The sequence below is a fragment of the Populus trichocarpa genome, chromosome 6 (genome assembly GCF_000002775.5).
Source record: "Populus trichocarpa isolate Nisqually-1 chromosome 6, P.trichocarpa_v4.1, whole genome shotgun sequence".
NCBI classification, from domain to species: domain Eukaryota; kingdom Viridiplantae; phylum Streptophyta; class Magnoliopsida; order Malpighiales; family Salicaceae; genus Populus; species Populus trichocarpa.
Window position 1 is genome coordinate 9,709,045 of NC_037290.2, and position 19,197 is coordinate 9,728,241.

Below are 19,197 nucleotides of genomic sequence, written 5' to 3' on the forward strand. Positions count from 1 at the left end.
GGTTACTGGAAACTTTCGGAAAACATTCTCCGAGGAATAAGTAAATAGTGCGCAAAGTGCTTGTGAGCATGATCGTCCATTCGATACTAAACAGTACAATTTATCAACTCAGTTCCGCTCCTGCTTTCTTATGGGATTTCAGTTCTTCACTGTCTTTGTCCCTCTGAGGAACAGGCAACGGCTTTGGCTTGCTTGAAAGTTGAAACCTTGTTCGTGTCATAGACATAACCTTGCACCCTTGAAACTTTTGCGCCTTGCACACTTCAAAACTTATTTACTTGCTGCATCTTCTAGTCTGCAGTTCATTAGTATTGTGCTGAACGATTATTCCCACACCATTTTCTCACCAACAACACCATTTCGTGCTTAAAAGAAGGTTTACGTATGTAAACTGACGAGGCTGGAAAATATCCTCCGTAGATAGAAAGATTAGAGACGCTTTTCATGGGCTAATAAAACTAACTAGACTAGGAGGATTTAGGAGGCCTGATGACACTTGCAAAAAAACACACTCTGAAACTTAAATCGGTATAATGTTTGTATAAATGACAGGAAAAATGAGTATTTTCTTAGCTTAAATATTCTTTAAACCTTGTTTAGGTTTTGTATTAGACTTGTGTTGTGTTAAATTTGAAATACAGAGAAACGAGTCTTGGAAAGATAAGGTACGGTGGATTTAGCATGATATGGTAAAAGCAACACAAATGTATATGTTCATGAGCAACAAGTGTTGCATCATATTGGTACAAGTTGGTATTTAGCAAACGTGGCTAAAACACATCTTTTTAACAGTTTGAAGCTTTCGCATATTTGCGATTCAACTGTCAGTGTCACTATCAAGTGTGTGCTCAATTCATATCCCAGAGAGAACCCAAAGAGACCAATGTGCTAATGTCACTATCTTCAGAGTTCCAAGCTGGATCACAGAAACACCAGTCTAAACCATTACCCTCCCCATGAACTTCTGTTTGACTCTGATCATTGGACAACTTTGGAATCCAATCATATTGCCTGGTCTCATATGGTGAGTTCATGTGTGTCAGGCTTGGTAACTCATAATGTTCCAAGGAAGAGCCTGCGGGTCCGATATTATCATCAACAGAGTTGTAGTCTCTGATGCTATATTTCCAGGCACTAGTACTGTCGCCATTTTGATACAGCAACTCTGGTTTGGCACTGTAAACTTTGGGCTGAAAATTTCCTGTTCAGAAAACAGGTTGTTAGTTAAGCTTTGTAAATGGTTGTTACCAAAGCACAAAAAGGCAAATAAATAAGTTTCCATGACAGGAGGAATAATAGAATTGCACCGTACCTTCTTCTTCGGTTTGTATTTCCTTTCTCATATGAGTTCTCCAGTAGTTCTTGATCTCATTGTCAGTTCTACCGGGCAACCTTCGAGCAATCCTTGCCCATCTGCAAGAGAATATAATTAGAGAAAAATTTGGGTACAAAGAATTTGCTTGTATTAGCTTAGAACTGTCAGAACTAGCACAGGAAAGAACATTACTTGTTACCCCATTGCCCATGAAATTGAATAATAATCTGCTCTTCTTCAGCACTTATATGACCGCGCTTAAGATTGGGTTGAAGGTAGTTCAGCCACCTCATTCTGCAACTCTTACCGCTCCTCATCAGACCTGCGAGTGAACACATAAGAGGGAATTTATTAAAGAGATCAAGAAGAAATCATCTCTTGCGTTCATTCCAAAGGATCCTACCAGATAATCTTGCTATGGAGTCCCACTTTCGTTCTCCTAAAAGAGTTGCAGAAGCTGTTAATCGCTCATCTTCCTCCTCCTGCCAAGACCCTTTACGCAATTTGTCTCCTTGACAAGCCATTATTGTAATGACTGCTTCAGAGAGGTTTTCGTATTCTTATATGTCGAACAAGGTGGCAAATAGCAGGGGAAAAGCAAAAGAGAGCGTGACCAGAAAATCTTACATGGCACCATAGGTGGATAGCACTAGTTTGTGGTAACACCACCATTGGCTTAAATGAAATCCAAGAAAAATGTTTTTAATTTGGACATCCTAGGCTGTTTTAATAATAATGACATGAAGATGGATGGAGTTCTGATCCCTTTATGCATCACCATTTTTGGCTTTACTTCCGAACTCAAACTCGCATTTACATGCTGTGTAGGACGTGCAAATAGCCCTGCTCTTGGATTATTTTTCCTCTCTGGTCTTGGCTGGAATCACAAACCAGCAAGAAGCCAAATTATCTTAGTGCATGTCTTAAGAAATACCTTTCTCAAAATCAAGAAACAGGCACCCTTTATTTTTCGAAGTTCTTTATTAAATCGCGTTACACTTTGTGATTAATGATTTGCTAATCTCTCCATTCTATAATTAAATAATATGCATTCCTAAACTAGTAGAAGAATAAATTCTTCAAATATGCTAGACTGATGTGAAAAACATGCTCCTAAGATTATCCCAAGGACCACGCAGATTATTCTCAGGATCTCTCTTTACCACCAATTTAAAACAAATAACAACTACATTCCATAAGATGAAATACCTAACAAATCTTGGTCAAAAGAATTTTAAGTCCCGCTAGCATTCTTCTCATGTCTTGTAAAGGACAATTCCATTCGGGCTAAAAACGTGTTGTTTGGTGATGACAAAACAAGATTTTAACACTTGGGACATTGAGCTGAGGAAGAGTTCACAGAAATAAATCAGAGAAGTAACCAAGATGCACCGCACACTTCATGCTTATTTCTTTAACATTATTGCTCTTACAATTTTCCATACTACCGCCAAAATATTTTAACATCGTCTTAAAGACCACAAGTAGCTCATAGCATCAATTGAATTGGATGCTATCTATGATCACATTATTGTACATCATAAACCAACAATAATCCTTCTCATAGGCATTAGAAACATCAAAACTACATGCTCCAGACCTTTTTTTAAACCACATCTATTTAAGCAAGTGCTGTCGATTTTCAATGTCATTGAATTTTAAGAGAAAACGCAAGCAGGACAAAACTGTAGGGTCAAAAGAACATTGAAGAAACAGAATCCTCGTCAGCATCCAACATAAAACTGTCCGACTCCTGACTTGAAATTGTCATTAGAACTAGAAATTGGCAAGGAAGATGACATAAAAGGATATCTTATCTATAGCAACTCTGCTTGGCTAGGCTTCTGCTAGTGGCGAACCCAAACTGCAGCTGCCAGCAATAACCAAAAACACCAACCAACTAGCGGTCTACAAATGACTTGTTCATCAGGTTGACAGCATCATCCATGAACTACATAGACAAGAACATTAACCACCAAATAAGGCTCGATAGAAGCATAGATATGCATGTTTTACGAATGCAATATTTTATTCATTCATTTCCTAACAATCTTGAAGGAAAAAATAAAATTGTTGAAATGGGCACCACATAAACTTAGATTGTTGAAAATAAATCTTTGAGATAGTAAAGCAAAAACAAAAATGAAAAGAAACTAGTCCTTTAGGCAGTATTAGTCTTCTACTCCAGAAGATGTGATTTACAGTTTTGCTATGTTCTACCAGAGGAATTCACAGGTAAATAATGATCTCCTTTCTCAAAATCAACCACAACACAAGATGCTGGATCCATGACAAGCTAATCTACACAATTGTTACTCTGCATGTGACTTATGTATCACGCTTTGAAAATCATACTTTATGACCATAAATATCCTGTTCTAGTCAATGATATATCAATGAGTAGGGCAAATCATTAAGTGCCCCCACTATCAAAAAACAGAAACAATACTTGACCACTAATAGGCAGGTATTTGGACTAAACGTGCAACTAACAGTCCTCCATTTTGACAACTGTATATTTAATAGTTCACTTGTCTCTGAAACGTTTCAAATGGATCTATTGTTTTGTAATAGACAAAATCATCAGTAGAAATTTATACAAGAACTCTAATTGAGACTCATTCATACACTCGAATGTTAATCTCACTTTCGATAGCATCCAACCTTCCAATCAGAATCAAGGGGAAATGGCTCAATATGTCCTTATTTAATGGAGTGAGTTTCCAATCTATTCTTGTATCCTTAATTGAGTCAATTTATCCTAATAAAATAACTGGGTTTCCAATCTAACATTCCGTTCTTTTATGTCCATATTAAGATAATCAATCATGCAGGCGACTTAATATTATACCAAAATGGCAACCCTGATGGAGGAGGAAGAGATCAACGGGGAGAGAGAGGGACAGAGAGAGAGAGAGGTTCTGTCTAATGTGAATCTTTTGTAAAAAAAAATTATGTTTGTCACATGCTTTGCACACAACTGACATGTCCATGGTGCTCATGGCCATTCAGTATAATATTAAGTTAAATGCATGATTGATTCAGTTAATTTGAACAAAAAAGAGTTAACAAAAATGATAGATTGGAAACTTAGTCATTTTAGAAGGATAAAATTGACTCAATTCAGGATATAAGGACATATTGGAGACTCACTCCATTATATAAGGACAGACTGAGCCGTTCCACCAGAATCAAACATTAAAAAGCAGGGATCAGTTCTTCTCCAACTTCTCAACTACCATGCAAGGTATATTTCTCATACATAACTCCACTGGTATTTATGGAAATGTCAATTAGTTGCAAAGAATAGATCTGCAGAACCATAGTAATCAGGCAAATGCTGACTGGATGATTGGAGATTCAGGAACCACACCTCATGCTCACGGTTTGTGAAAGTGGAATTGACCCGTCTGAAGGAATTTCTTGAGGCTATTGAAATTGATACGAGTAGAGATATTCTAATATTACTTTTAAGTCAATTTTCACTTTATGTATCAGAAAAAACATACTTTTCCTCTTCTGTTCAGTTCTATTATAATGCCAAATTGGTTCGATTAAATCTACGTGCAAGCCTCTCATTAATTTGAATAGCATTCAAGGATTAAGGGGTGTTTGGGACAGTAATAGAGGTTGTTTTTCAAAATGCTTTTCGCTTGGAAATGCATTAAAACAATTTTTTTTTCATTTTTAAAATTATTTTGACATCATCATATCAAAACAATCCAAAAAAACACAAAAAATAATAATTTAAAGCAAAAAAAAAAAAATTAAATTGCAAAACTGCGGTTCAACTGTAGCGCCAAACATCGTCTAAAACAAGGCCTAAGGGCATGGCAGATCCCAAGAAAGGTTAAATAAAAATAACCAGGGTAGTTCTGACAATTTAAGGATTTAATTGTTGGAATTGCAAGATGTGAGACCCTTTCAGCAAAACCTAAACCTAATTGAACATGCAAAAAACACGATGGTCCATGTATGGGCATAGCTGTTTCAACTCCAAAAACATCACTATATTCGAATATCATTAACACGATTACTAGAACAAAGTTATGCTGAGATTTACAGTTACCTTTCCAAGTAACTTAAGTTCTCGTCCAACAGGTTCCATAAACTTCAAGTCAAACTCAATAGGCCAAACCTGTTAAAGGGAAAGAAAAAAAAACCAATAAATTAAACAGGTAATTATGAAAAATAACTCCGAGAACTTTCAAGCAGTAGACAGTAAAAAATTGCAGAAATAAGTTCTGTTAGCTAATTGTTTCGAACTTTCTCTTTTTTTTTTTTTTGGAATGGAATATTTAATATTGCTTTATGCAAATAAGCTGCGACACAGAGCATGACTCCAACATAAGAGAAGTTCCTCCAATACATGATAAAAGGCCCAAGTCAATCGTATAAACCTGAAAAATCCTAGATTATTCCAATTCAATTATATGAATCACAATTCGAAATTGGAATCGCTACCTGCTCACTCGTCACCATTAAAAGCTCTAGGTAATTTAACCTCGTTAGTTAACCTATTAGTCCAGAGTTCGGACCAAAAACTATTAGTTCCAATTACATGAAAGCTTAACAAAAGGATTGTCGTCAAGTCACACTTCTATATGTTGAGAAAACAATTAGTTGAATAAGAACAGTAGGTTCTAGAAAAATACCAGGAGAAGTAAGAGCTAATGAACGAAAAGGAAAGAAAGAACATGAGATTAAAAACATTAAAATCAATGAAAAGGAAGAAGAAGACCTTAAGACCAAGTACACGAAAGGGTGTAATCTGGCCAGGGACGATACAATCAGGACCAGCAGCTTCCACAAGCGCTTCAGTAGCTAAGCCAGTTCCAATGGGATTAGGGTGCTTCATGACAGAGAGGGCATAATCGCAAAATGGGTTTTGAGAGACGCGGAGAATAGGAGAGTGGTGAATTTTGGGAATGGGTTTTGAAGTTGATACTCTCCATGGGACATCCTTTTGAAGCCCAGGGGTTGTTCCTCCTTTTTTTGACATAACTCTCTAATACTTGCACTTCCAATTAGGGTTTTTTTAACTGATGATTGAATAAATGCAAGATATTGAAAGAGGAGGAGATTACTATGCCAAGGAAGAAGCAAACGTAAGGTTAGGAAGGGAAGATAGGCTTCATAGATGGATAGATGAGGTTAGATGAGATGAGATGGGGGGAAGGGAGGTGGGTGCAATGGCCAGATAAAATGAAATTGGTTTAGACATAAAAAACAATAATCTTGTTTTTCAAGTTATTAAATTTTGTGGCTTGTTTTTTCTTTCTTTTTTTTTTTTAAAAAAAATAAAGGAAACAAAAAAAAATCTATTTTTCGTTCTAGTGAACATATCTGAAAAAATTATAAGGAAAAACTGATTGAATGCAAATTTAATAGGCTTATCAAGAGAAACCAAAAATCATTCCTCAACACCACCGTAGCAAAACCTAGCCATCAAGTGCCCACCTGTACTAACACCGCTACCAAGATGCTTCCAAGAACACCAAGAAAAACCATTTTTGGAGACCCACACGCTATGAAATGCGACAGGGCTCACAAGCCTGTTTTTTTTTTTTTTTCTCCCTTCGTTGATTTTGGTCCTTGATTGTATCTTGAGTCCTAAATTTCATCCCCCTTGGATCCAAACCCTTTTCTTTCTATTAAGTCTCTAATTATCTAATAAATTTTCAATTTAGACTCAAATACAATCCAATGTAAGGATAATTGAAGGCACAATCGGGGAGACATAAAGGGAATGAGAAAGAAAATGATAGTTGACTAAGTATTCTGATCGTGCCCACGATCCAAATTATGATTTAGCTCAACGCAGGTTGGCTAAGGGTGCTTTTATATGTTTTTGCCTCAAAATTAAACAAAAAATATGCCATGTTGATTCTTTTTTTTTTAAAGCCAAGCCACTTTTCATTAGTCATCTTGGTTGCTTTTGACTAATCAAATTGATTTGGTCATGTCATGATAACTCTCACCCGATTAGTTTGAAGTTTGGGCTATGAAAATCATCGGGTTGAGATGGTTCATGTACCCTGCTTTTAATATATTTTCACAATAAACATTCAAGATTGATTTATAAAAAACAGTAATTTTTTTTTATCTCAACAAGTCATGTTTCAATTGTTGTTAATCATTTAAGATTGATATATCCTCTACTGAAGTTTTTGTCAAAATTTCTGCAGATTTTTCTTTATATATGGGGTGTCATAATCCAATGTTGGGTTTCCCAAAAAAAAATCATTCCTTTTCTTTTTAAAAAATAAAAAATGAAAAAGGAGCAACAATTTGATTAGCAAAGATAAGTTAAAGGAATTTGGGTGCAAAATTGGAAGCTCAGTCGCACTCTTGAAGGACCCGAATGTGAAGAACAATGTGAGCCATCAAATTTGATCACGACTTGATCCATGCACTAATTGAGCAATGGATACGTGAGATACACACATTCCATCTTAGGCATGGGGAGATGACACCGATACTATAGGACATTGCAATTTTGTTTGAACTTCCTATTGATGGACAAGTAGTCACATCTACTAGCGTGCATAATCAAATTGCATTGTGTAAGCATGTATTTAGAGTGGCACCCTCTCCTACTAAAAATTGAAGAGGGTGACATGCGTCTTAAATGGAATAATTAATAAGATATTTACCACACTACTAGATGATTATAACGACGAGGTCTTGCAGAGATATCTATTAAATTATAATTTGAATGTGTTGATTATTTGTTAAGTACATGTGAATTTGTATGATAATTTTAATGTGTTATGTAGGTATGCTAGGTCATATATATTGCATCTATTTGACAGTGTATTATTATTTACAGACTTTCACGGAGAGATATATGATTTTAATTTATATAACGCTTCTGAATTATTTTAATGTCATTCCTACCTATAACTGGGAATTTGTTCTATTGGCATACTTGTACATACATTAATGTCTTGCATGCATGAAAGGGAGCCAAATAGGTTGAGGGATGTTTGCTACTTTTATATGTATGAATCAAAGAATTTAAAATAATTATTTAAATTTTAAATATTTGTTGTTAACACAAAATAAATAACTCATTTTTTTATTTAATAACAATTATAGCCTTGGAAGCATCTTCATGTGGGTCGGTTCTAAATACCTAGATTGCCACTTATGACTGTCCAAACTACACTTTAGCTCCCCCTATGATGCATGTATTGCAATGTTATTTTGCAATTATATGCATTTATGTTGTTTAATTGTAACTTTAAAAATACAATTAAACTGACATATTTATAATGTTAGATGGTGTGTTAGTAGAGTATTTGATAATAATTTAACACATGTGTTATTATTTTATCGGAATAAGCTAGATACTTATTAGCCAATCCAGATTTTTTTTGAACCATTTGTTAAAGAAAAAACTTAACTTCACCAAATCATTGTTGTTTAATATTTAAGAAACTTATTTTGTAATGTGGACGCCTTATGAATAAGTAGTAGTCTATTTAGGTATTTTTTGAACCATTTATTAAAGAAAAAACTTAACTTTACCAAATTATTGTTGTTTAATATTTAAGAAATTTATCTTTTACAGATTATGTGGACTTCTTATGAATATTAAAGACTGGCAATTGCTTCAATTATCTGCACTCGCGGGATGAATATATGAACATTGGTGGTCCTATTGTTTTTTTTTTTTGAGATGGTTGGGCTACATTGCCTTGATCTGGTAATGCGATAATTCGACTACAAATAGCACATTCCGGTCAAAATCAATACAAGTGATGCATTGCATGCCATAAATTATCAAGGTAGAAATATTAATTACGATTGGCTAAGCCGTCATGAAGCTTATATATCATAGTGAGATGCATAGAGGAATGAAATATTTACATAGATGCATCTTGTGATTACAGAGAAGGAATATCTAATTTGGTATATGAGTATCACATGTCGGGTCATTACACCGGATCCCGAGTAGGTTCCTCCACCTACATACATGTAATACGAGCAGCATGTTCAACATATTCAAAATATTATAAGTAATCAAATCTTTTTAGAATTAATATATGTTAAAGAGTTTATTTTATTTATTGGTCTTTTAATTTCACAATAATATTTTATTAATATTAGATTGGCTTGTTTCCATGAGAGGGTCGGGAGGCCATAGTTGTGCTTTGTAATAATGATGAAGAACACAGAGGATATGCCTATGCATCTTAGTGGTTCAATGTTTGCCGCAATGAACTTAATAACTTCGGAGAGAGTTTGACTCTAGAGGATATGGTGGCGGAGGATGAGGTCACTCAAGCAGGAGTAAGAGTAAAATGTAGTCGTGCTATTGATGAGCTCGAACAATCTAGTAGATAATGTAGACGTAGTTAGATAAATAAGCTATATTAATATATTTTAGGATTTCGATTGCTATAACGTATATTATTTAAATATTTCATATTTTGTGTGTGTGTGTATGTTTATTTACATTTCTAAGACTATATGTAATTATAAAATGTGAAAATTTGTTGTGTTTAGTTATGATGATTTTTTGTGAGTATTTTTAAACCGGATAAAATTTTAAGTATAATTTTTAAATTAAAAAAACTCTATCTAATTTTATTTTATGTTGTTAAATTTATAGAATTTTGTTACTGAATTTTCTTCTTGTTGGATTTTGATGGAATGGTTGGTATACTGTCGTATTTCTGAACCAATATGCACTTCAATCGATTCCTATCTCCCTAGGGGGTACTCCCTTTTAAGCTTTATAGAATCCAGTCTCGTTACTAGGTGAAGTACGGTAGCAAGTCATATCAATCTCCTCACACAACAGTCAATCAATCAATCTATCGTTATGGTTCTAGAGAATCTAACCCTGTAAATTAAGAGACAAAAATCGTCTCATGATCTCATCGCTTCACGCCTGGTCCAGGTGTGGGATTGTTCCCATCTAGTAGCCCAGCCCTTCCGACAAAGAGTAGCAAGCCTTTTCCTAGTGTCCATGCTAAGCCACCTGCAGGACGTCAGCCTAGCTACCATGGGAAGCATCATAAGAAGAAGATGTTAATGACGATAGATGCATTCGCCATAGTTTTAGCATTACGGCAAACCTGTGTCAAATCTAGCCAGCTCTGAATCCTATTTCGGCTATTACCTTCTCCATTACTATGCTCTCATAAAACCGCACCAATCACAGCTTCTTCGAAAAGACGTGTGAAAAGCGTCTCGACGCCTAATCGATAGCAGCTTGTACACAGATTCCGATAACAATGGTGTAATTCCTCCTCTAAGAACTGATTCAATGGCATCGCTTACTCATTCAAATGCAAACAAGCCCTATGCTTTACACATGCTCTTCAATGTGTCCTAGCTTGAAGGTAATTTCTTACTTATCAGAACAAGAATACGCGGCGTCGAAAAAAAGAAAAAGAAAGGAAGAATAGAGTCCAGATTGGAATGGGATATGGATGGTTGCTATATATCTATATGGATTGACTCTCTCTCGAGGTTATAAAGTTGCTGTGTTGTAGCGGACCCCTCTTTCCCTAGCTTTGCACACAAAACTGCCATCGTTCTCCTCAGTGCTCTTGCCATTTTTCAAAGGGTTCTCCCACAGGATCGGTGATTTTCATGACTGTCCTGATTCACCCTTACGGAATGGCGCTCACTTCGGATTAATTACGCCCGTTGAGATGTGTTAAAAATACTGTAAACTGATTAAAAAATATTCTTCTTTCACGTACTGATTAGGCCGAATACATGCTCCTACCCTCTTCAGACTCATTTTATGGTGTCATGTCATGTGTCCTTACGTTTAAAACTCTGAAAGCAAAACGAAAAATAAAATAAAATCCAGGGCTGCTATTTGATATTATTTTTTAAAATATTATTTTGTTTAAAAATATATTAAAGTAATATTTTTTAAATTTTATTTTTAATATTAACAAAATACAAACAAAAAAAATAATTTTAAAAAATAACAAAACTTTAATTCGCCAAACAATCCCTAAATATCCTAGGTTTAATAGGACGAATAAACAAAATCATGACAAATTAAAAAAGTGTTTAAGAATATTTTAATGATTGTTTTTCAAAGTGTTTTTTATTCAAAAATATATCAAAATAATATTTTTTATTTTTTAAAAATTATTTTTAATATCAATACATTAAAATAATCTAAAAACACAAAAAAAAAATTAAAATAAATAAATAAATTTTCAAATTTATTCAAAAACATTTACATTTTATAAACAATGCTCCAAGAATGAAAGTTTTTCTCCCAGCTTGAAAAGAGGGGTAAAAAACACTTGTCCACACCACTGCCAGGGCATACACTGATACAGTTTTCATCCCTTCATCCATTATTTGCTTAACACAGCAAGAACAGAACTCAAAACCAAGTTACCAACCCTCTTTTTTAACGCCACTAAATAAAATATAAATTAGTATTAGTGTATTCGATGCAGTAGTTCCTGCACGGGGTATCATCACAATTCACAAAGCTAGGCGTTCCGCTGTGCAAGACCATCTCACTCGAATACCTACTCCTAAATAGTTCACCTGAAAAAGAGATTCCCTACCAACCTTTTATGACAAGCAGATTCTTTCACAAAAAGGGGGCAAAAAAATCAAAAGAGATGATCACAAATCATTCTTCATGCGCGCAGCATATTGCTAACAAATTCCATACATTTTAAATTACAACTATGGCTGATTTTTCTGACATTTTTAATGATTGGATCGAGATGAAAAAAAATAAGATAGAAAAAAAAATTAGAAAAAGAATAATATCCTCGAGCACTTCCCTCGCCTGCCATCCATCCATTTTTCGCATGGACCATGACCGTCTGACCCAGAGAAATCAGTTAAACAGTGATCATATCCTCCCCCCCTCTCTGTGCTGCCACATCAGCCAGTCTCTTCCATGTCAATTCTCGCTGCTCTTCCACATCTCTGGCCCTAGACTCTTTCTCTGCATACTGCCTCTGACACACTTCAAATAACTCCGTATCCATGTCTAAGAACATTTTCCGAATATTAACAGATAGTCCATGAACTGCCTGGTTCCAGTGACTCTGGATATTCTTTTCCAACGCCTCAAATATAATTGGTAATACGACAGTTCGATTCTGGGCAATTAAATCCACTATGTGCTCATTATTCCACAAAAAAAGAGCTCGTTCAGCAACCTGCCAACAGAAATTTACCTGAGCAAAGACTTCTAAAATAAAATACGCTATTGCTATTCCAATAAAGTGACTAAAATCAATGTCAAGTACATGTGTGGAGAGTATCTGACAGGCTTCTCAACAATTACAGAAGGCCATCTGGAAAAAGAAAGAAGGCAAGCCAAATAGATGGGAACAAATCTTATGGCAACAAGGTCAATTGCAGTACAGCTCAAAGAATCCTTGACAACATGAAAGTTGAGGTTTAGTCTCATGCATCCACCACATAACTTTGATTTTACACTTTTTTTTTTTAAAAAAAATGAAACTGGGTAAATGGTTCTCAACCACAAACCAAATTTCCAGCAGCAATATACAAATATGCATTACTGAATCAGCAGGTGCAATCACCCTTGCTAATTATCTGGAACCTTTAAAGAGTCCAAGTGAATGATTTCACCACTAAAATACAACAACCAAACATTGGTTTAAATATCAAATCCCATGTGTAATTTGGAAATTAAAAACAATAAATTTTGGCAAACTAACTTTTTTTTTTTGCTTTTATTGACAAACTATTTTTGTTTTTTGGCTAAAAGAAAATTCTGAAAATGAACACAAGAACAATGAAAAAGTGAATTCAGACAGAAAAAGAAACAGGATATCAAAGGAAATTAAGAAGCAACCCTGTGCGCTCCCATCAGGGAAACACCATAGCTACAAATCAACAACCACCATCGATTGACTTCATGAAGAATTAATCCCAAAGAATAATATATCTTGAACACACAGGATCTTAAAATACAATTATGGTGAAGCAATAACTCGTGACTCAGCAAATTCTCAAGAAACACTAGAACTGACCTAAAACTTCTACAAACGAGAAGCTTTCAAAAAAAAAAAATTGAAACGAAAAGTTGAGAGTGGGAAGATAGCAGCTCCAAAATAAAACTTTTTTGGTTTTCACTTTCATTAATCATGGCTAGCAGATCGAAGGTGGAAATCTTGTAAGCAAGAAGAGACAAAAATGGACAACAGTCATAAGCATCAAGCAGCATTCACTGCAAGAGAATACATGACAAAAATGATTTTTGCAACTCAGATTTCAGAAACACACTAAGAGCCAGTGCTGAGATGGAAGAATAAGAACTTTAAAACTGCAGTTGATGACCTTACAACAGAACTAGCTTTTGATCCAATTCAGTTCAGAAGAAACAGGAACAACAACACGCAACCACATGGGTACAGTTAGTAATCACATTAACCCACATATTTCCTTTTTTAAAATTAAATAAATAAAATTGTCAAGTCTACTTTCTCCATGATTGCAAGGGAAACAAGAAAGGGATAAACCTAGTATGATCATGAAAGGCAACTGGAGTTTAGAACAGTTGCAAATAATTCATGGACAGTAAGAAGAACACACATGGGCAAAGAATACCACAGCCATTAGATAAAATGAAGAAGAAAGTTTCCCATGGAAAATAAAAGGTAAAAGCTTCTGATTTGTCCTTTCAAATAGAATGTAAGTAATATTACTAACATTAAACACCTCACTAGCGACATAAAAATAATAAGACAATGGCGGGTCCATGATCAAGTTTCTATATGGGGAAAAGCAGTAGCCAACAAAGTGGATTGCCAGTAAATCTAGGTATAATACTGATTCACCAAAGACCAGCAAATGTTATGACTGACAAGGGTACAAATTATATGTATAATGCGAAAGTGAAAATGTAGCAAGGAGAGGAATTTTGCACGCAGAAAGAAACAAAAAATATAAATAAAAAAGAATAAGAATAAAAGTTCATCATACACACAGAACAAGCAATAGATACATCATAAAAAAAACCATTTATCTCAAACAACCAATGAATTGCTCTCTTGGAAACAAATGCACATTTACCATTTGGAAACACATCCAAAGGCACGTTTGTACTAACTTATCAAAATTTATAACAAATAAAGTTTACGAGCTTAGCAAGTTGTAACAATCACAAACCTGAAAATGGGAGCTGGTAAGGCAACGTGCAATCTGTCTGAAAAGAGGGACCATACAACGCTGAAACTCTGCAGACTGTGTTGCCTCCAGCACTTCTTCAAGTTCTCCAAGGAAGAGAACTTCCTTTTGACAATTAGTCACTGGCCAATACTTCAAGAAACCCCTAATAACCGTATCAGCCAGCTTGTAATCCTTTTCAACAAATTGAATGATGCAATATGACAGCTGGTGGTGGTACACAGATATCTGCTTTGGTTTATGCAATGGTATAAGCGCCCTTACAAGGAACAACTTATGTTCCTCTTTCATTGGCAGCGCAAACCCATTTATAATACTCCCTAGAATCTCCAACAGTTCCCCAATCCCACTGTGCCTCTCAGTCTCGTAGATAAACCGATAGAAAATATTATTTATAGCCTTCCTAATAAAAGGACGATGCACCATAAACTTGCCATAAATCCTATGAAGAATAGTCTTCAAATACTCCCTCTCTCGCGGATCCTCAGAATCAAACAAATCAAGCAACTTCAACACAAACGAATGATCAACATACCTCTTGGCAACCTTGGTGTCTGTATCGGACATCACAACATATCTTAAAAGAAGCTCATAAACAAGCTGCAAATGAGGCCAAGATGGTTCCAAATAAGGCTCCTCCTCTTCAGGATCAGTGGGTTCTTGCCCTGTATTTTCATGCGGAGGCAAGCACCGGAATATATTCACTGAAACCATTTTTATCATTTCCTCTTGACAATTCTCAGTAATCTTTCCCGAACCCGATTGAATAAAATCCACAAGCTCCAATAAAGTTTGCCTCTTGATTTCCTTCTCTCGCATCGATTTTAAGGTATCTGTAAAGTCAAAATGGAAGCAGCATAGCTGGAGTTTCCGTAAGAACAGGTTCGGACGTTCAGAAACCGGCACATCCCGGAAGAAAGGGAGAGGCTCCACCGTGTTCATTGGCGGCGGAGTAATGACTGTAGGCCCATAGCGTGGGCTTGGAGGGCCAGGAGCAGCCCGGGACGAATGGTTAACCACCACATTGTTTGCGGGACCAGACCCGGAGTTCGGTGGTGGCCCGAACCCGAAATCATTATCGTCTGATTTAGAGGGCTTCCGATGCCCTCCTTTCATGATTTTCCTCAACATTAGTCAATTCAAATAACAGCAACAGACCCTAACCCTAAAAAAAATTGCGATTGATTAATTAGGGTGGAACAACCAGGCGGTGGTGATTCAAAATTTTGATGGATCAGTGAACAGGGAATAATAACCCATAAGAGTGAATCAAATGTTTGATCCAGTCATTAAAAATCATTTAAGCAACAAGCAAAAAAAGAGGATTAATTGTATCTGAGCTAGGGATTTGAAATGAATTGTACCGGATTGAGAAACGAACCGTAGAGAGATTTGACCGGAGGCGAAACCTAAAGAGGAGTCATTTGAACTGATGGATGAAATGCTGGTCAGTTCATCGGACGGAGGCGATTGATCCGATAGAGAGACAGCGAGACAGAGAGATATGTCAAGAAGAGAGAGGAAGAGTGTGTGAAGACAGTAGAGGATAATTAAGAAAACGAAATAAAATTAAAGAAGTGACGAAAGAATCATACTATCATAGTATCAGTATGAACGGATTTTATTACATATTATTTGGCAACTAATTAATAAAAAGGAAACCTCTTTATCTCTGTTATATATATATATATATATATATATATATATATATATATATATAAAAGGGGACAAGAGCAGTGTAGTCGGTTGTTATAAACGTGGCTTATAAGCCAAGGGTTGACTGAGTCAGGTATGGAGCAACTACTGTTTTATTTTAAAAAACATTATTACACTAAAGGTTTTCAATTTTAGGTATGATTAATAAATTTTGATCCATTTAAAATGGTATCAAACATAGCATATAATAATGTAAATGATATTTAACAGTGTAATAATAGTTGTTTTTTAAAGTATTTTTTATTTAAAAATTCATATTTTTTTTAAAAAAATTTGACATTATATTAAAATAATATAAAAACATAAAAATATTCATTTAAAAAAAAAAAAAAACACAGCTTTAGTGCTTATCATCAACGCATTTGATAACCAGTAATGACGCATCAGTGGTTGATTTATTTAGTTTTTATTTTTATTTTATTTTTCATGATATTGTTAAATTGAAATTAGATATTTGAAAAAAAACTAATTAAATTAAGACTTAAATCAACAAGGGCCTTTTTTTTTTCTTTTTTTTGGGTCACAAGGATATCACAGCAGCAAAAAGCTTGGCATTAACTTGGAAGAGAGCAGATATCACAGCAGCAAAAAGCTTGGCAACACCAGCGGTATCAATTAAGTCTTGGTTCTATTTAACAAACTGAGCTTACACCAGCGGCCACAATGGTTATGTGTTGTGGTGCAAGCTAAATCCTCCGTTGTTCTTCTTTTTTTTAACTTGAAATGCTAACAAGAGTCCAAATCCAACCAAATATCATGTATTATGTTAATCTATCTATGAACTGATGTTGACCATTGCAGGGGAAGTGGCATGGTGTCATTTCTGCAACGAGCTAGCTACTGATGACCTCCTCTGGCTTCGCACTTTCTCTCCTCTTTTGTAATTCCAGATGAACCTGTAACATTCTCGGCACCCTCGGCTTCATCTCTGAATTTCTTATAGATATCACCTTTGTAGAATTTTCTGGTCCTTAGGGTCAAAATAAACGAAGCAAAGCTTCCAAACAATGTCGCTGCAGTAATTATTATAGAAGACATTCTGTAACACTGCACACCGTTGCATGTCAAGTCCTCGCCTGCGTTCCTTTTAAGACCCAAGGCCTTCATTTGCTTTGATGCTTCTTTATCATACAAGTCACCAGCAATTACCACATTAAGAATGTACGAACCAACAGGGCTAGCAACAGCACCAAAATTGTACAACGTGGAATAGTACTTGAGGCCAAAAATCTCAGATATGATGGCATACATTAATGGCCACTGTGCTCCAAAGCAGAACCCGAGGATTACTGATGCGAAGTAGAGAGAATTTGAAGAAGGGAAGGCAATTAGAATATGGCCAGCACAAGTGAAGAGAAGCACAATCGAAAGCAATAGAGGACGAGGGATCTTGTACTTCTTCAGCAAGATCTCTGAGGCGAAACCAGACACTACTCGACCAAGATAGTTCCATATGCTAACAAGTGACACAAAGGTAGTGATACTACGACTCGGATAGCCTAGTGAATGGCCAATCTGACCCAAGTTGTCAACTGCAGTTAATGTGCCTCCAATGCCACAAGTTGCTGCAATAAAGAGTACCAACATGTCAAGGCTGAAAAGTGCTTGCAATATGGTGTAGTCTTCGCCCCTTTCTGGTGGCTTGAAAATGTTTTCAAAGCAAGAAGTTTGCTTCTCTGCAGACGTTGCAGCAGGATCAGAAGCATTGGACGGTAATGATTCCGGTGGTTGTGTTGATAGTGGCAATTCTACTTCTGGTGGATTTTCGGTCACAATTTTCACTTGAGAAGGGTCACTGAAAACTACCTTTTTGCTCTTCCAGATATCATATTCCTCTTTTATAGCAACAGCTACAGGGAGAAAAAGTAGGATAAGAACAACAATAGCACCTCCGATATACTCAATCCTGGTAAACCTGAACTTGTTCTGTATGATGATCAAAATCATGAGAAAACCGGCAAGGCCAAGCGAAATATAGAGGAGTTGGTAGAAAACTTTGATCTCATTTGCTTGGCGAACAATCTTCATGATCCGAATTGTGCGAAGAAAAATGAAAGAAACAGCAGCTGGAAGCCAGGCAATAAGCAAGATAAAAGCCTTCGAGTCATCTCCATAGAAAGCATGGTAAACTTGTGTCATAATTGCACCACTTAGACCAACAAACCCCTTCAACAAGCCTAAAACACTTCCTCTGCTTTCTGGGAAGTTCTTGACGCAGGTGACTAAAGCTCCAGTAGTGGCAAATGTCTGTGAGTTTGCCCCAATACAAATATAAAGACACATCTGCCAAACTTTTGGCTTGGCAATTTTGCCAGTAATAGCAAGCCAAATCATGAAATAACCGAAGAAATTCATGACCACTCCTGCAGATAGAATCACCCATGGAGGTGAAACTTCATTGATGACCCCTGGCAGGAGTCCAACATTTCCACCCACGTCCTTGAAGAAGCTTAGCAAATTGAGCGTGGATTGGTCATAGCCTAACGACCTCTTGATATCAGTAGAGTATAGACTAAACATGTAGGTGGCACCAGACATGGCCATGATCAAGAATGAGGCAAAGACCATGAACCACCGCCCCAAAAGAACTTGCAAGCCGAATCTCTTCATCTCTCTCCAACCACCACCACCACCACCACCATCACTACTTCTAAAATCAGCCCCCGCCATTTGAAGAAAAAAACCTTTTTAGCTTGCTATCTCTACCAATGTTACAATGTTATTACTAAGGTTATGAGGGAATTAGTAGAGCTTATATAGTGAAGTGACAGTGAAAGTTTTGGTGGACAAAAGTTAGGTCTGAAGCCTGAACAAAGGAATTTCATATTTACTTGGAAGTTGACCAGCACACTCGCTGTCTGGGATTGCAGCTCAAACGAAAATCGATCAAAATTTAAATTTCTTTTATATATTAGGAATGATTTTTTTAAAAAAAATATTATTTTAATACATTTCTAAATAAAAAATACTTTAAAAAATAATTTTTATCACAAATCACG

The 19,197-nt window shown here is 35.8% G+C and overlaps 4 protein-coding genes across 6 annotated transcripts; all 4 read right to left on the reverse strand.

The window, feature by feature from the left end:
* Window positions 1-652: 652 nt before the first annotated feature.
* Window positions 653-2,673, reverse strand: LOC18100133 (transcription factor MYB27). Its single transcript, XM_024604403.2, has 6 exons — window positions 2,525-2,673; window positions 1,943-2,192; window positions 1,719-1,850; window positions 1,508-1,637; window positions 1,313-1,413; window positions 653-1,201 (listed from the first exon to the last, which is right to left on the reverse strand). The coding sequence occupies exons 2-6, from the start codon at window positions 1,950-1,952 to the stop codon at window positions 849-851; spliced, it is 726 nt and encodes a 241-aa protein (XP_024460171.2). The 5' UTR covers window positions 1,953-2,192; window positions 2,525-2,673; the 3' UTR covers window positions 653-848.
* A 20-nt stretch (window positions 2,674-2,693) lies between these two features.
* Window positions 2,694-6,554, reverse strand: LOC18100134 (uncharacterized). Its single transcript, XM_006381322.3, has 3 exons — window positions 6,057-6,554; window positions 5,385-5,453; window positions 2,694-3,266 (listed from the first exon to the last, which is right to left on the reverse strand). The coding sequence occupies exons 1-3, from the start codon at window positions 6,315-6,317 to the stop codon at window positions 3,216-3,218; spliced, it is 381 nt and encodes a 126-aa protein (XP_006381384.2). The 5' UTR covers window positions 6,318-6,554; the 3' UTR covers window positions 2,694-3,215.
* A 5,378-nt stretch (window positions 6,555-11,932) lies between these two features.
* On the reverse strand, window positions 11,933-16,125 carry LOC18100135 (serine/threonine protein phosphatase 2A 57 kDa regulatory subunit B' beta isoform). 3 transcript variants are annotated; one of them, XM_024604204.2, is made up of 3 exons: window positions 15,864-16,125; window positions 14,465-15,647; window positions 11,933-12,483 (listed from the first exon to the last, which is right to left on the reverse strand). In XM_024604204.2, exons 2-3 carry the CDS (start codon window positions 15,611-15,613, stop codon window positions 12,160-12,162), a joined length of 1,473 nt encoding a protein of 490 aa, XP_024459972.2. In that variant the 5' UTR covers window positions 15,614-15,647; window positions 15,864-16,125; the 3' UTR covers window positions 11,933-12,159. The 3 variants fall into 3 exon arrangements, with proteins under 3 accessions (XP_024459972.2, XP_024459971.2, XP_052309754.1); XM_024604203.2 differs by having other exon boundaries at window positions 15,847-16,125; XM_052453794.1 differs by having other exon boundaries at window positions 14,465-16,125.
* Window positions 16,126-16,727: 602 nt separating this feature from the next.
* LOC18100136 (protein NUCLEAR FUSION DEFECTIVE 4) lies at window positions 16,728-18,911 on the reverse strand. The gene has a single exon (XM_052453793.1). The coding sequence runs from the start codon at window positions 18,866-18,868 to the stop codon at window positions 17,036-17,038; it is 1,833 nt and encodes a 610-aa protein (XP_052309753.1). The 5' UTR covers window positions 18,869-18,911; the 3' UTR covers window positions 16,728-17,035.
* Between the last annotated feature and the right edge of the window lie 286 nt (window positions 18,912-19,197).

What these genes read in the sequence shown, in the direction of transcription:
- LOC18100136 (XM_052453793.1), bottom strand. Translation starts at nt 18,868, where the DNA reads ATGGCGGGGGCTGATTTTAGAAGTAGTGATGGTGGTGGTGGTGGTGGT.
- LOC18100134 (XM_006381322.3), bottom strand. Translation starts at nt 6,317, where the DNA reads ATGTCAAAAAAAGGAGGAACAACCCCTGGGCTTCAAAAGGATGTCCCA. An exon ending in TTCGTGTACTTGGTCTTAAG is followed by an intron (nt 5,454 to 6,056) that starts GTCTTCTTCTTC and finishes TCCCTTTAACAG; the next exon opens with GTTTGGCCTATTGAGTTTGA. An exon ending in AACTTAAGTTACTTGGAAAG is followed by an intron (nt 3,267 to 5,384) that starts GTAACTGTAAAT and finishes TTGTCTATGTAG; the next exon opens with TTCATGGATGATGCTGTCAA.
- LOC18100135 (XM_024604204.2), bottom strand. Translation starts at nt 15,613, where the DNA reads ATGTTGAGGAAAATCATGAAAGGAGGGCATCGGAAGCCCTCTAAATCA. An exon ending in TTACCAGCTCCCATTTTCAG is followed by an intron (nt 12,484 to 14,464) that starts GTTTGTGATTGT and finishes TTCTGTTGGCAG; the next exon opens with GTTGCTGAACGAGCTCTTTT.
- LOC18100133 (XM_024604403.2), bottom strand. An exon ending in CATGGGCAATGGGGTAACAA is followed by an intron (nt 1,414 to 1,507) that starts GTAATGTTCTTT and finishes ATTCTCTTGCAG; the next exon opens with ATGGGCAAGGATTGCTCGAA. An exon ending in AATACAAACCGAAGAAGAAG is followed by an intron (nt 1,202 to 1,312) that starts GTACGGTGCAAT and finishes TTTTCTGAACAG; the next exon opens with GAAATTTTCAGCCCAAAGTT.